Raw genomic sequence first — 17,309 nt, forward strand, 5'->3', positions numbered from 1 at the left:
TACATTGTGTGCAATTACAAACTGAATAATGTTTGTGATTTTCTAAATTGTGGTGTAGTATTGTGTGCTGTTTAACAATAGGTGTGTTTTATACTAGAGGTGACTGCAACTTTATATTGTATACAAAAAACTATGTTAAAGGAACATTAAGGCTGCAAAGTCAAACACTCAAAAGTTAAGAAATGGCTGAATTAAGGTAGTCTGTGCTGTCTCAGGCTACGTCTTCACTACCCGCCGATCCGGCGGGTAGCAATCGGTTTATCGGGGATCGACTTACCGCGTCTCGTGAGGACGCGGTAAAATCGATCCCTGATCGCTCTGCCGTCGACTCCGGAAATCCACCTCGACAAGAGGCGGCAGCAGAGTCGGCGGCAGCGGTCGGCTTTCCCCCGTCCTCACCACCAGGTAAGCCGACCTAAAATACGCAACTTCAGCTACGGTATTCACGTAGCTGAAGTTGCGTATCTTAGGTCGGAACACCGCTGTAGTGTAGACCTAGCCTCAGTGCCAGTTTCCTTAATCACCAAAAAGCACATCCTTGACCCAAAAGCTAGCTCTCTGCCACATCTCAAGGCCCTGTCTAAAGGATCTGGGTGATAGAGCCTCTCAAAGAAAAGGGCAGAACAGAGTATTTTTCTCTAGTCTTATTTCTGAAAATATCCAAACTCTCTTGGCTGAAATTTTACAAAAACAATTCAGCTGAAAGACGACACCCAGCCTGGAAAAATGTCAGCCCCAAGAGTTAAAATCTGGCAAAATGATAAACTGAAAACGGCAGCCTAATAATAGGAGGAGCTACCAGCCCCACCTATAGTGTGTGTATGCTAAAGTGCTGAGCCTCTTTTTCACTGAAAGGCACCAAACTTATAGTAGTTTCAGTATTACTGCTATTACTTCTTACCCTGGATCAACACATTTTCATTATAGGTGCTGGTTCTTACAATACGTTAATTCCATTGAAGCCAGTCCTAGTGAATAGCTGTTGTTTTGAATGGAATCAGTACAGCAGTTGATATGGCCCTCTCTATATGAAGGAAAAGGAAGGGGGACAGTTTTCTGCCATCAGTACAAAGAGACAGGAATTTACAGGATAAAAGCATCTTAATGTTACTGAAGGGAAGTATTTGATCATTAAGATAGTACACAGTTTAGTTTAATAGTCACAGTTAGACTCAATTATATGTTTTCCTCCCTTCCATTCCCCGGAAACAGTTGTGAAGCAGGTATAGACAAAGAATGAAACAAGGAGACACCATTTTCACTGCCAATCATTACCGTTATGACTAACTTTAATCAATCAATCCTAAATCACAATTACCCCTTGTGTAAAAGGATTATTTACATGGCTAAGATCTTAATCTCAAAAGTACTCCCAAAAGGGGTCTACAAGCTACTTATAGAACAGAGTTACAGTGTGCTTAGCTGTGGCTGTGCAAAGGAACCTACAAAGAAAAAGTTGTAGCTAGTAATTCAGGTTCTGGGAATCAGCGGCACCAGTTCAGACTAATGTACTTTCTACTCATTGGCTCAGCACAAAACGCAGTAGTCTGAACTGGTGGCTGTCTGAATCCCAGAAACCACTAATATAACCAATATTTCATGACTCCTTTATTAAAAACAGATTCTCATTCAGTGCTATTGAGATAGAAAAGAAATCCACACAAATGCAAATTCAAAAACAGAGGATGTTTTCAACAGCCAAAAGAATGGAATTAGTATGTTGTGATCTTCATTGGAGCTACACAATGCAGCGGTTATTCTTGTATCTGTATCTAGTAACACTATTCTGTTTTATTTCTGCATCATTAAAATAACTGGGAAAATGTTTAAGTTATCACTCCTCCCATTTGACAAACCCAATAACCTTGCATAGAATCCACACACAAAAATGTTACAAATTGTTGCCAACTGCAGTAACAACACTACTGTGCTACTTCCATTGGAAGCATCCAATTGTAGCAACAGTTGTCAGGGGAATTATGGCAATGGAAACTATGACCCTCTCGGGTGTTCTAAAGAAACCATGTTAGATTAACATGCAACTATAGCCCCAAGAGAAAAACTCCTCCAACCAGGACTAGTTGCCCGTGATGTGTCCCAAATATATCTGTGTAGTCACACAAATGTGACCGATTCCTCAGGCAGCCTTTCCAGTGGCTGCACTAGGAGAGCATCAGTAAAAGTTGGCCATAAAGAGAAGGCAGCCTCCTTTGGTTAACAGCCTCATGTTGTTACTAGTGAAATGGAATGGGCTCCTCAGTCTTTAGCATCTCCCACTCCATCAGCATTAATAGCAAACATAGCTTCAGCCTCAGGAAGGCAAGGAGAGTCATAAATTTTGCATATTCTGGTTTCACCTCGGCCTTTTCTTAGATAGAGCCTGACAAAGAGAAAAACAAAGCAATTTATTCAAATACTGTTGGCTTTCAGTAAGTCAACATTACATTTCTGGTAGCATAAAGTACCCTAATTTCACCACATTAATTAGAAATAAAAGTCACCTTTCAGTGATCAAAGATGCCCTTAGGTTTTTGAAAAAAGATCAGAAAAGCTATTGACTGACAGACCCCATACAAAAAAAATCAGAAACATTTAGGTGTCTAGTTAATAATGGCTTCATGAAGACTTTGAAAAATAACATGAATGGAATTTAGGAATGTGGTCTTACCTTGTGGTTGAGGCATGTGCTATGATGTTCCCTCCAATAGGCTTTTTGGGATCTGCAGAAAACATGGCAGCTCCATCTACCTGTGCTACCACCTGGTTAGTGATCACAACTGCCACACCAAACTATTAGGAAAGAGGCACAAAATCAAGTTTAGTTTCTTTTTCACAGATAGAGCTACTAAAAGCCAAACTCCCTGGTAAACAGATCTCGTCTGTAGGCACTACTTTCCCATTCTAGAGCTAGTGAGGTCCAGTCAACTCTCCTCCCCCAGACTGATATTGGGAGATGTACGAATATGTGGAAAATCCTGTGTATGAAGCAACCTCCAGGAAGAGGAAATGTTGCAGAAAGTGGTTACTCAGAGAATGAAATAATATGGGGAATGAAGGAGACAGTCCACTGACAGTTTACCTCATCTGCAAGTCGAAGTAGCATACGCAAAAATCTGGCCAAATGCATCTGCCTGGCCGACAGCTCACCCCTGCCAGAGTAATCAGTCCTGTATAGGGCTGTGGCGCTGTCCACTATCAGCAATGCATACCTAGAGAACATGGCATATGTATTACTTTCAGTGCCTGTCTGGCTCTCATAAGCATTTCAGGGCAGGAGCCTTCATTTGTCTTTGTACAATGTCCAGCACATTGCGGGCATTTACTGAAACAAAATAATAAATCAACATAACTGTCCTTCCAACTATCAGGAGCGATATTTTTTAAAAGACACCTCCGTAATACAATAGTTATACAATGCATAATGATCTAAAGGCCATACCCATTTCCCCATAATTAAGATGGTGCTAAACTCTTCTCTCCTACCCCTCTCCTCAGTTGTTTCAAGAGTATGAGAGAGGACTGGCACTGACCCTGTATGGCCATTCTTATGTTCTCAGGGTAGATGTGGCGTAGTGCACACTCTACGGGTCGGGTTTCCTCAAGAATGGTCAGGTTTTCTAGGGAGGAGAACACAGCTGGTACCAACCCAAATACATTTTCAAATGGGGCTGAACTCACCAACCCACCGCTTACTGAACATCCATACCCGTAGCACTGTGCGCCTAGCACGTCCCACTCAGTCCTTTGCTATGGTGCATGAAGAGGCTGCAGTAGTTTAGGAACTATGACAACTAGCACTACAGTTAGTCAAAGTTTGAAGGTTCTGGAGCAGGATGGAGTCTCCACAACAATAGGGCTCAATTCTACAGGGTGCTTGGCACTCTGATCTGTTTCAGCTAACTACTCAGGGATGTAAGTAGCCCATCAACTTCAGTGGGGCTACTCACGTGTATCAGAACTTGTAAGCATGTGCTTTAATGCTTTGATTCATCAGCTCAGAGTGATCAGCACCTTGGAAGATCAAGCCTTTAATGAAGTTTCTAGATCAGGGGTGGGCAAACTTTTTGGTCCGAGGGCCACATCGGGGTTGCGAAATAGTATGGGCTAATAGGCTGTGCCTCCCCAAACAGCCTGGCCCCCACTCCCTCCCACTTCCTGCCCCTAACCGCCCCCCGGGACCCCACCCCCATCCAACCCCCCTGCTCCCAGTTCCCTGACTGCCCCCCTGGCCCCTATCCACATCCCTGCCCCTGACAGGCCCCCCGGGACTCCCACCCCCTATCTAACCCCCCCCGTCCCCTGACCGCCCCCTCCTGGGACCCCCTGGCCCCTAACCGCCCCCGAGACCCCACCCCCTATTCAACCCCCCCCCTCCCCCAGCCCCTTTCGGAATGTGGCCCTGTGAACATAGGCGGAGGACTCAGGAGGAGCAGGGGCAGGGGCAGCCGTGCAGCCGGAGAGAAGCAGCAGTTTCCCCTTTAAAGTGCCGCTTCTCTCCAGCTGGCTGCGCGGCCACACAGTGCTCCTCCTGAGTCCTCCGGCTACGTTCACTGCGTTCCTGCCTCCCGCACCTCCCGCCTGCCCCCTGAGGCTGCGGGTGAGCCTCCCTCCCTGCTCTCCCCTGCCCCCCCGTGCGGGGGGTATGCCAGTGCTGAGCTGCCTGGCAGCACAGTGAGCTGAGGCTTCAGGGGAGGGAGGACAGCAGGGGAGGGGCTGGGGGCTAGCCTCCCTGGGAGGGAGGACAGCAGGGGAGGGGCCGATACCTACATCATCAGTTTACTCTTCTCTCCAGTTCAACTACTAATTTTAATTCTAAACTAAATTAAATCCATCACAGCCCTCTGATTAGATCACAGTTCTTTAACACTCAACATTTGAATTCAATTTCCCCTTTCCTAAAAATTAATGTGAACTGAACTGCATCTATTGCTGGCACCTATTCTTTGTAAAATACTACTCTCCAACCTACCACAGCATGAGTCAGAATCACCCAAAATTTCACCAGCAGTTATGGAACATCTCTTATTTACAAATATTTGCAGTTTCACATGAGGCTCATTGGCTGGATCCCTCTTTTAGCAGGATGACCCATTGTCTCTTCTGAAAAGAATCAAGACTGGTCTCATGACAGGTATTATAGAGTGTAGATATGTTTTAAAGTATTGGATGAAAACTTAATTTTTAGTGTCTGTTTTGCAATTATGCAATCTACACACTTGTCCTTCATTTTGGGTAACTTTACAGTATTGTCATTTAAGAGTGCACAAGTTATTTCTGTTTGTCAGTTTTGTTACCTTGATTCAACCATCATAGCAGATGCCTGATACAGGAGCTGGGTCTGATGGTCTGTGTTAAATGCTCGAGCATATGCCACATTATCAAGGACATCACTGCCACATAAGCCATACCTAGAGAAACAAATCAGATGGGAACAACTTGGGAGATTCTGCAACTTTGCCTACAACAGTTAACTAGCAGGTGCACCTGAAGGCTAGATTAAACTGACCCTACAGGTAGGTAGGTAGAGAGAGATATTCTTATAGGTAAATAAAAACTGGTGATAAAAAGAGCAATTAACTTGAAAATTTGAAAATAAAAGTGATCTCCCCATTGAACTCACAGGATCTTACTGCCTAGAAACAGCAGCCACCCACCACCATCCAGGACACCTCCGCAAAACAAACTTGACAACAAAAGAATGAAAACACATACATTACCATCCTGCAATGGAATACACTAAAGGCAGTGTGATACTCCAATAAAACATTATAAGACTGAAAAAAGATTCATGAACTAATTTGAATTTTATTTGATTATAAATTCAAGAGATCTATGTAAAGAATAATAAACAATCCTCTATCTGCAATTCTTCAGTCACTGCTCCATTACTAAAGGTTGGAGCCACCTTTATGACTGATTTCTTGCCATTGGGCATATTGATAATGACCCAGAGGTCCCTTAAAATTTAGAGAACAGCTGGTTAAATACTTCCTTCCACAAAGACAAGTGTGTTGGCCCACAAGCTGGTAGTTGTACCAGTTTGTTGCCGTGCAGCATATTTGGTTTACCAAATATAGTCATGGAAAGGCCTACGGACCCTGAGTGTATGTTGCATATAGACTGGTAGCTGTGCTGTGTGATTTTACAATATAGATCATGCTATGAAGTCATCCAAAGCAAGTGAAGCAGCTGTGGCTTTCCCCATAATACAGCTCATGTGGGGTCTTGGCACAGACCACCACCACCAGAAGAAATGTGCTGAGGAATGAGAAGGGCATAGTGCTGAGGAAGTCTCTGTAATCACAGCCAGGGCCTCTAGAAGGAAACACCCTTGGGCGGATTGAGAGGGCTTATGCTCCCAATACTTCTGTTAGTCTTAAAGGTGCCACAGGACCCTCTGTTGCTTTTAACCATAAGTACAGACCTTTCAGCCACTGCAAGCAGACGTTCTGGGCGGAAGGTACCCTCTGTGTCTATGTACATGGCCTTTCCTTCGCCGCCACCTCGGTCAATGGGAAGCTAATGAGAACAACAAATAAATGTCACTGAACAGAGTTTTCAGGTCTGGGAAATTAAAGCCAATTACTGCCTCACACCCTACTTATACTAGTACATTTAGTGATACACCAGAATCAGTGAGCCAAATAGCCTTCCTCTGTCTGAGAACCAAGCTGGAAACTGAAAAACCCTAGTACAGGAGCCTAATTTTCAAAATGGACACATAAGTTAGGGTACTCAACTCTATACCAAGTGCACAAATCAGCACTAAGGTTCCTAAAACCTGAGCGCCCAATAACCAATTTGAACACAAAAATGCTGACTTATGCACCCTAACTTAAGTGGTCAAGTTGAATACTCTGTCCTTGTCATAATATGCATAAGAAACTAATTTAAAGACAACCCTCTTATTCAATCTTAAGTAACCATTTCCACCTTACACTTATGTACTGTCTGATAACAAGAGCCAATTGAAGCTTGTATGAAAGGACATGAGATGAAGCTTGAGACATGTAAAACACAAGCAGCTGGACAGGGGATGAGTTGGGCTCATGCAAACAGCTTCACCTCCCTTTTCTCAGTTGTTGGCAAGGAGAGAGGTTTTTTGCTGGTTAGAGAGAAACCAGAAAGTTTGTTTTCAGATCCCAAACTTCCCCAAAGAACCAAAGCAAGGCAACAACTAGCTTCCTGAGTACCATTTATTATTTCTGTAGTTCTACTTAACATAATTTGTTTTTTATTTCCATGCTTGATATCTATCACAGGTTTCTTTTTAAATATATCGAATCTCTACTAAAGTTACCCCTACAAGCAGAGTAAGCATGGTACACGACATCCTAGCAAGTTGCCAATTCAGTCCATGGTGTCGCAAAGTCTGGATGGTTTCTGCTGTACAGTATATGTGACTACAGATTTTTTGCACTACCTTTTTAGCTGCATGTTTATTTGCATGAGTGAGAAAGGTACTTTGATTGGCAAGGACTCAATTTTTTTCTAAATACATATTTGATTTTAATAAAATGACCAACCACTCACTTGACAGGTTACTGCCAGCGTGTGACACAGCTGTGTCTTCCCAGTGCGGAATTCCCCAAACATCTCAGTTATGGACCCTGTTTCTATTCCCCCTGGAAAAGAAAAAACAATCACACTTATATTAACATCATAGGCTATAAATGCACAACACAAGCATATCATTTCAGAGTTATGGGGACTTGTCTGTCACATATGTTTTCTGTATCTGCGTAGCTTTGCTTTAGAAGTGATCACTTACATTTCAAAGCTCAATTAACTAATTAGTTATAACAACAGTTCTGGGTACCTGGGTTTGTGCATGTTGTGGATAAGAAGGCCAGATAACAGAGTTCTTGTGAGAACAGGTTAGCTAACTTAAGGGGAACACCATTCTACTTCACATTTCTCATGTAGGCGGGGGGAGAAAAGGGAGGGGATTAGAGAGAAGCAAATACTTGCTTCTGTTTCTCAATAAAACTTTAGTAATAGTCAATAACAGGAAATGTATTTAAAATGTAAAACTGTGTCTTTGTGTCCTCCCACATCCAGTGAAGTTCCTTTCCTATTGGAACTTCTCCTGCAGCTTTCTCTGGAGGTGCTAGCTGAGTGCAATTGATCATTATAAGGCAGAGCAGTGCTAAGGAGATTCCAGTGCAGTTAGCAGAAAAATCCTTATACCATGCACTTCTCATGTGGGGTTTATGATTTCCAGAAGTGACAGGAGAGCTATCTAAAATAATGCACAAAGATAATAAGTAGAATTAACACCTTGAAGCAGTTTATCAAGTTCTTTGGATCCAGTGGTGATCTGGATGATCTCGGACCTCCGCTGGTGGAACTCTGTTGCTGTGGTGAAACCCATTGGAACCACTTTAGCTGCTTCTGCCTGAAGACAAGGATAACAAAACCAAACTATATATAGAGTGAAGGGGAGACATATTGTGTGTTTACAAGTTGTATTATCTCTCATATAACTAACAAATACAGGAATTTTCCTCTTCCACGACGTGGAGAAGCATTTACAAAAATGGGCATGTATTTCAGCACATTTCTTCTGGTCAGATTATACCTTCAGTTACTTGTACCTCATAGTTGGAAGGAAATCTCATTCAAAGAAATATCTCCAGAATCTATTTTGCCTATTTTACAGCAACAATCATTTTCACAAAACCCAACTTGCCTTATTCCTCCATGTGTGAAGATAGAAATATTTAGCATGTGCACATATTTTATTTCGGAAGCTAGCTAGCTCCCTATTGTTGGCAAGCAAATATACGCAGCAAGGAAAGCTTTGAGTTTTATCAGCTCATATTTTGATGAATGAGAAGTGGTTCAATGTCTTAAGAGCATTCTGAATTAGAAGATGCTACATGATACAGTAACTTGAGTAGGGTTCACTCAATCAAAAGAGACCAACTGCAGCAGACGTCTATTCTTGTCTATAGTACACAGTTGACAAATCTGAAAAGAGGCCAGTGCTACAGAATGGAGTAATTTAAAGAATACCAGTTGGCCTATCACTTCCAGTAGCACAGATGCACACAGTGTCAACATCTGTATTATCCACAATTTCCAAATCAGCTGTCAATCCAGAGTTCATGGCTGCTTTGATATCATTGGACAGAAGTCACAAAACATACAACTACAAACAGTTCTCAAATGTTCTCACTATGAATGTACCAACACTGTTGTAGCATGGTTTTATAGGTATTGCTATGAAGTGGATACATTGAACCATGTTCAGGCAGGACTGTGTTAAAAAACTGTTTTTAAATACACTGTTCTGGTCAATATGGTTACAAGCCAAAAGTAGACAGGGCCCCCAGTACACAGCAGTTTTATAAAACTATCTCCACTGATTTATAACAAATATTAGCAAGAACACACACCACAGTGACCTGACCAGTAAATAGGGCCTTCCAGCCAATTTGTAAGGCTGTGTATTAGTCATTGCCATGACTTTCATGACAAAAATAAAATAATTACTTTTAGGGTTTTTTATTCATAGTAAATTGTCTTTTTTGTATCTCCAGCTTGCCCACCACCAAGCAAGAACTCTTCCTTCAGTTTTTACAAATTTGGCTTTATAGGAAAATACAGGAATGTAACCAAGTAATAGTAAACAGAGTTTTTAAAACTGTTTTAAAAGTAAACATGTTAAAACACTTGTATTACAAAATGAAGGTTATTTTCAGAAAAACAATGTGACCCTGTGGCTTTTTGCATATTTTCCCTGTAAACTGTAGGCTTCACATTGTTTGTCACAAAGAACAAACTTAGGCCAGGTCTATACTACATACTTACTTCGATATAACTATATCGTCCAGGGTTGTGAAAAATCCACACCCCTGAGCAACATAGTTTATGCTGACCTCTCTCCCATTGGCTTAAGAGTGTTCACCAGAAACGCCAAGATTTTTAAAAGGTAGTTAGTGGTTTCAGGTGCCCCACTTGAGACACTTTAAAGGGGCTTTGTTTTCAAAAAGTGCTAGGCATCAACAAATTGAGGTCCCCAAGATCACTTATTTATTTAATTGGATTAAATTGTTTATGTAACTGCAAAGTATAATTACCAAGATTTTGTCAGCTTTGGCTTCACTGATGCCTTTAATATTTAGTAGCTCCTTCTTTGGTGCATAAGCAACAGCCTCAACTGTGTGAAATCCAGCTTCTTCCAACTTCTTAACATCATTTGCATTTATACCACATTGCTGAAAGAAAAAAATATATATATATCTAGGACATTCAGGAGCAGACACACTGATCCAGCCTGATCCAACTTCCACCGACGTCAATGGAAACTCTCTAATTGACGTCAGTGGGAGCTGGATCAGACTATAAGTCTAATACTACAAGGCAACATTAAATGAATGTCACTTCCCCATCCAATTGCAAATAAAACCACAGCTGAAATGACTGCTTCTCTCCATAAATTCTCCTTTATACTATAAACTATTTGCATGTGTCCGTATCAATGTTAAAGATACCACATCATATGAAACAGGCAGTATTTGGCTTATTAGCTATTGAAGAAGGAGCAGTACAAGTTCAGGAAAAGGAGTCCATCCTGCCCCAACAGGATATTCAGCATGTTAATTTTATGATGTGGTTCAGAATCTAGCCTCTTTATGAGCAAAGTTACAGTTTTATTTGGTTTCAGGGCATTTATTACAAACCCTGGAGTACCAGTATATTATTAGAGTGGTAACTGAACATTGTGTTTCGTATTAATGCATTCCTGAAGTTAATCTTTCACATTTTAAAAATTCATTTCTGGACAAGATTTTTCTTCTTTGACAAAAGTCAAGTAGGCAAGACAGTGGCAACTTTTAAATGCAATTCTAGTTAAAGAGAAAGACTGTTGGTTTGTTTGGCAAACAGTTTGTGAGCTAGCCACTCTTTACATACCTCTAGCTTAGATATGGGCTGTGGACCCAAGCTCTCTTCCTCAGTTGATGTCTCTGCATTTGCTTCATATTGCATTTGCATGGCCATTGCGCCAAATATTAAATACAACTTCCCTAAGAGAAAATACAATATTTGTAGCATCACAAAAATCCACTGCTCAAACATGCTTCTCTTCCACAAGACAATCAAGTGTTTCTAAACATACTGCACTTGTTCCACAGCTTTTTTCATCATAGAATACAGGAACTTTTCTCTCCCACATGGTATTAAACTGTGTGTATATTACAGCGAATGATTAATTCCTTATGTGTATTTTTCTCTTTGTGCAACTCACTAAAAAGTTTTAAGGTCATCTAATAAAAAATGATAGGGGATTTCACAGAGAATTTTCCAAAATGTAATTTTAAATCTAAATGATGAAGAGTGTGATATCAAAGATCTCTTTATAGGATTTCTTGTTGATTATCCACCACTCTTGGAGACTCATTTTAGCACCAAATTCCCTTGACATAAAGGATTACAAAGACATTATTTTGAAGATGTGAATCAGGTCTGCACTTCATGACATACTTTGAGTTGACTATATCCCTGATATTTATCTGGTCCCAACACATACTAAACAAATTTGGCTCCTGGCAGGGAAGTTTATGATTTTTTCCCCATATATATTTCTGTAGGAGTTTAAGAGATCTAGCCTGATGTTTTGGATGTTGGGAAAAGGGATGTGAGAAAGACCTGCAACAATTAAAGGAACAATGACTAAGGCTACATTTTAGTCACGGGTATTTTGAGTAAAAGTCATGGACAGGTCACGGGCAGTAAACAAAAATTCATAGCTGAGGATCTGTCCATGACTTGTACTATATACCCCTGACTAAATCTTGGGGAGGGGTGCAGCTCAGGGGTGCTGGGGTGAGTGGGTGTGGTGCGCCGTGGTTGCTCGGGGGGGGGGGGGAGGGGGGACAGCCTGGGGGTTGGCAGGGCTGGCAGGCTCCCTACCTGGCTCCCTGCCTCCCTGAAAGCAGCGACATCTCTCAGCTCCGGTGGAGGCATGGCCAGGCAGCTCTGCCAATGGGAGCTACGGGGGTGGTGCCTGCAGGCGGAGACAGTGCGTAGAGCCCCCTGGCTGCGCATCTCTCTAGGAGCCAAGGGATGTCACTGCTTCCAGGGATCCCCCGTGAGGTAAGTGCTGCCCGGAGCCCTCACTCCCTCCCAACCTCCAGCCCTGAGCACCCCACCCAAACTCCTGCTGCTGGGTGTGGGGGAGCGGTGGCTGCCGCAGAAGTCATGGAAGTCACAGAAAGTCACGGAATCCGTGACTTCCATGACAAACTCGCAGCCTTAACAATGACCTCTCATGGAAAACTCAGAAAAAAATTTATTTAGAAACAACACTGCCTACGTCATTATCTGTTTTTTTTTTATGCCTTTTATTTATAGGTACAGAATACACAAAATAGTTTTTGGGGTTTTAAATGTCCATCTATCCCAGTTGCTATTAGCTCCTCTGAGATCAAAGAGACCTATGTAAAGAATTGACATACTGGATCAGAGACAAAAAACATCTAGTCCAGTACCCTGTCTCCAAGAGTCACTAATACCAGATGCTTCAGAGAAGGTGAAAGAATCTCACTGCAGGCAAATGTGGCAATCTGTTCCCCTTAGGCTTCATCTTGGACTTTAATACTTGGATATGATCTTAAATCCCTGGAGCATGAGCTTTAATATCCCTTCCAATTTTTTTAATCATAAATTATGACAACTCTGGATATTCTTGTTATCCACATAAATGTCAAATCCCTTTTTGAATCTTGCTAAGTTCTTGCCCTCAATGACATCCAGTAGCAATGACATCCACAGTCTAATTACACACACATTGTGTGAAAGTGTTTCCTTTTACTGTTCTGAATTTCCCACTTTCGTTTTGTTGACTGTCCCTTTGTTCTTGTGTTATGAGGCAGGCAAAACAGAAGTTCCTAAACTACCTTTTCTATACCACTCATTATTATATACACTTTTATCATGTCCTCTATTATTCAACTCCTTTCTAAGGTCAAGAACCCCAATCTTTTCATTCTCTCCCCCTGAGATTTTTTCCCAACCCCCTGATCACTTTCTAAGTCTGTATTATCCTTTTTGAGAAGGATAGCAACTGCACAAAATGGAGATATCCTATCCTATCTCCTAGAGCTGGAAGTGACCTTGAAAGGTCATCGAGTCCAGCCCCCTGCCTTCACTAGCAGGACCAAGTACTGATTTTGCCCCAGATCCCTAAGTGGCCCCCTCAAGGAGGCCAGATGAGTCCAGATGAGGCTGTATCACTCACTGTATATGACAAGAGTCTCCATATTATTTGCCATACATTCCTTATATATCCTAACACTGTTTGCTTTTTTGATTACAGCTCTATATTAAATATTAAGTAGAGATCTTTGTTGACTTGTCTACAGTGACACCTGAGTCTCCTTGAATTGGTACTGAGCTGGGTGCAGTTATTAATATTTTTGGTACAGCAACTAACCGGTGCCTTCAAATATAACTGACATTTAGGGCCCAATCTCTCAAACACAGCCCTTAATAACTTTACTCATGTACCCCTGGCCTTTGAAGTCAATAGGGCTACACACACCCCAGGCAGAGTTCTTCATGTGTGGAGGATGCGGCCCTCCCATTGGCCCTGCTCCGCAGCGTGAGGGCCCAAACTTGGATTCATCTGTACAGCGCCGCGCACGCGAACAGCGCGGCAGAAACAACAGCCGGGCAGCGAGCAGGAGGCGCCCGGCCCCTGGTTCGCACGGCTGCGGCCCCGAGGGCGATGCCGGGCTGCGGGCTGGGCCTTGAAGGCCGCGCAGTTGCCCGGGAAGGGAGTTGTGCTGGGCGGGCGAGTCCTGCCCGGGCCCCCTCAGGCGCGGGGCGGGGCGCTGTCCCGGTGCGGAGGGGGGCGCTGAGGCCGCCCCGCACTCACCCCGCCGCGGCAGCGGCTCCTGTCCCGCGGGGCTGGCCCAGCTCCCCGGCCCGGCCCGTTGGCTCTCTCCGTCGCCCCCACTCCACTAGCAGATTCGGAAGAGCCCGCCAGACCGTCACGTGACGCGACGTGCGCGCCAATGGGATCTTTCCCAGCGACGGGACGCCCCTTCCTGGCGCTGCCTTGTCGTCGGGATCCACTGGCGGCGTTGGTGTTACTGAGCATGCGCTTGAGAGCTGAGCGTGCTCAGTAACATCTGTTGAAGCCGCTGCCCTCACGTCACTGGATTCCACCGTGCCGTGATCCCTGCTGCTCCCGAGGCCGGTGGGAAGGGACTCAGGGTAGTGGGGAGTCTGCGCAGGGCCAAGCCTGCTGCACAGGAGGGTCAGACAGCTGGAAGCAGGGGGGCAAGCCAGGGACAGGGGGCGATGCAGGACTGTGCATCTCAGCACCCGCTTCTCAGGCTGTGCGCTTCAAGGCACGATACACCCCCCTGCATAGCCAAGGCGGCTCTTCCATGTCCGACAGGATGTATTGAGCTGCTAAAGGAGACCAGCTTTAGTGACATATTTTACATGCACACATGTGCCACCCCCCATGATAGAGTTGTCATTCATGGCCAACCTAATTGGAATAGATATGAGCAAGCACTCCAAGAAGAACTGGGGTTATTTAGTCTGGACAAGAGAAGAGTGAGGGGGGATTTGATAGCAGCCTTCAACTACTTGAAGGGGGGTTCCAAAGAGGATGGAGCTCAGCTGTTCTCAGTGATGGCAGATGACAGAAGAAACAATGGTCCCAAGTTGCAGTGGGGAAGGTCTAGGTTGGATATTAGGAAACACTATTTCACTAGGAGGGTGGTGAAGCACTGGAATGGGTTACCTAGGGAGGTGGTGGAATCTCCATCCTTAGAGGTTTTTAAGGCCGGCTTGACAAAGCCCTGGCTGGGATGATTTAGTTGGTGTTAGTCCTGCTTTGAGCAGGGGATTGGACTAGATGACCTCCTGAGGTCTCTTCCAACCCTAATATTCTATTATTCTAATATCTACATTTCATTGGTGCATGCCTTATAATGATCAAGATTTTTATGGCATCCTAGCATTCATCTGCTACTGATCAACAAGGAAAAGGAAGATAATTAGGACAAAATGTAATGGCATGGTATCACTATAGACACTGACAGGAAATTGTCCTAACAACATAGACAAAGCATTGCCTAAGCAGGATAGCATTGTTTGTAGATACTTCTAAGTCTTCATGCTTTCCATTAAGATGTTTATTTAATCTGTCTTTTAGTACTGGCAAACTACCAGGCATGTGGACATGTGCTACAGTAACAGCCATCCATAGAGAAGATAGAGAAGATTTTAAAGGCGGACAGCCTGTCTCATTCAGTAGTAAAATACTGGAGAGAGCATTTTAGGATTAAATATATTAAGTAGTACAATATACACAGCACTCACATTCAGATTTTAAAAGTCATAACATTTAATGAGCCACCCCCTCATAAATCAACAGTGATATCAAGTTGGGGCAGGGGAGAGGGGAACATGGTGAATCTTAGGTAGAGAACAATGTTCTCTCCCCCCACACACTTGATACCACTTTCTTACCTGTTATTTGCATTACGTCCTTCCAATGTATCTCATAAGTATCTCAAGGCAGAGACCTTTAACTTATTTGTAAAGTGCCACATGTAGCTATGTGGCACTATGAAATTACTACTTGATCTGCTAATTATTTTTCAATGGTCTAATTCTTTTGCTTAACAAATTGTCTACTTTATATTTGGCAGCAGCTACCATATGATGGTTGTGACGGTACCTCCCATAAGGCTTTATGGAAATATGCTTAGAATGTGTTTTATGCTACATATGCCATGTATCATATCTCAAAGGTTATGATCTACTGAATGTATTAATCCTATTTGTATGCATGTATCATTTTTGTATTCGAAGTTATGAATGTTGGCTGTGTACTGGCTTGATTTCTAAATAACCTTAGTAGAGCATTTGGTCAGTTCCTGGAGAAAGGAATGTTGAAATTAAGTACCTAATCAAGAAACACTTAAAGGACAATGGATCTTGGAATGCTCCAAGCCACATAAGAAGTCTATTTGAGGATGTTCAAGGTAGCATGTAAACAATGAATGCTACCTGTAAAAACTGTGAGTCATGCATGGACATGTGACTTGCCCAGGTGACTCCTAAACTCCATCTTGGAGCTGGACTTTGCATAAGAGTGAGGAGGCGGTCTCCACCCACAAGAGAAAGTCTATTTAAACCCCCGGGAAACCCCTCCATTTTGTCTTCAGCTGGCTAAAGAGAGCGCCTCTCCACCCCCCAGGATACTTGAAAGCAACTGGAACAAAGGACAGTGTGCAAGGGGTGTGAGTGATTGCTGGACCCAGGCTAAAAGGAGATTAGTCTGTAAAAGGGAGCATTCTGGAACTGGTGAGGATCTTATCTGTATTCAGTTTGATTAGACATAGATTTGTGCATTTTATTTTGCTTGGTGACTTACTTTGTTCTGTCTGTTACTACTTGGAACCACTTAGATCCTACTTTCTGTATTTAATAAAATTACTTTTTACTTATTAACTCAGAGTATGTATTAATACCTGGGGGAGCAAACAACTGTGCATCTCTCTCTATCAGGGTTATAGAGGGCGAACAATTTATGAGTTTACCCTGTGTAAGCTTTATACAAGGTAAAACGGATTTATTTGGGTTTAGACCCCATTGGGAGTTGGGCATCTGAGTGTTAAAGACAGGAACACTTCTGTTAGCTGCTTTCAGGTAAACCTGCAGCTTTGGGGCAAGTAATTCAAACCTTGGGTCTGTGTTGGAGCAGACGGGCGTGTCTGGCTCAGCAAGACAGGGTGCTGGGGTCCCGAGCTGGCAGGGAAAGCAGTGGTAGAAGTAGTCTTGGCACATCGGGTGGCAGCTCCCAAGAGGGTTTCTGTGATCTAACCTGTCACAATGGTAAATGTCTAACTTCGTAAAAAGCAAGTCCTGAAAAGAGCAGTACTTTCCAAATGATCGACCTTAAACAACACACACAGACATTATAGTATGTAGAATCAAAAAAACATTTCCACTGTACATTTTTGATCATGCCACCATGGCTTTCTCATTACTGTCGGTACCTATTCCGCCTCCCCACTCCCAACTAAATTTAAATAAAGCCTGTAAAATGATCTCTTTATATAAAAAGTCCTCTGCCAAAACTGGGTTACAAATTCTGAGGAGAGCTTTAGTTTGAGAACTGTGGGCTGTGCAGGAGGGAGACAGGAAAAAGGGAACTAGTTATCTCATAAAGCCTGATTTTCTCTCATTGTGGAGAAATCCCTGGCACAAGAGGAAGCCAACAGGTTAACAGAGGTGTTGTAGCCTTGGATTCATTACTGAACTTTGCTGACCTC

At 43.1% G+C, this 17,309-nt stretch overlaps 1 protein-coding gene across 1 annotated transcript; it reads right to left on the reverse strand.

The window, feature by feature from the left end:
• Positions 1 to 1,271: 1,271 nt before the first annotated feature.
• Positions 1,272 to 13,956, reverse strand: RAD51 (RAD51 recombinase). Its single transcript, XM_026651364.2, has 10 exons — positions 13,886 to 13,956; positions 10,921 to 11,033; positions 10,086 to 10,223; positions 8,281 to 8,398; positions 7,534 to 7,625; positions 6,425 to 6,519; positions 5,295 to 5,408; positions 3,080 to 3,209; positions 2,669 to 2,790; positions 1,272 to 2,380 (listed from the first exon to the last, which is right to left on the reverse strand). The coding sequence occupies exons 2-10, from the start codon at positions 11,005 to 11,007 to the stop codon at positions 2,257 to 2,259; spliced, it is 1,020 nt and encodes a 339-aa protein (XP_026507149.1). The 5' UTR covers positions 11,008 to 11,033; positions 13,886 to 13,956; the 3' UTR covers positions 1,272 to 2,256.
• Positions 13,957 to 17,309: the final 3,353 nt, after the last annotated feature.

The sequence above is a fragment of the Terrapene carolina genome, unplaced genomic scaffold (genome assembly GCF_002925995.2).
Source record: "Terrapene carolina triunguis isolate 2854851 unplaced genomic scaffold, T_m_triunguis-2.0 Scaffold96, whole genome shotgun sequence".
NCBI classification, from domain to species: Eukaryota; Metazoa; Chordata; order Testudines; family Emydidae; genus Terrapene; species Terrapene triunguis.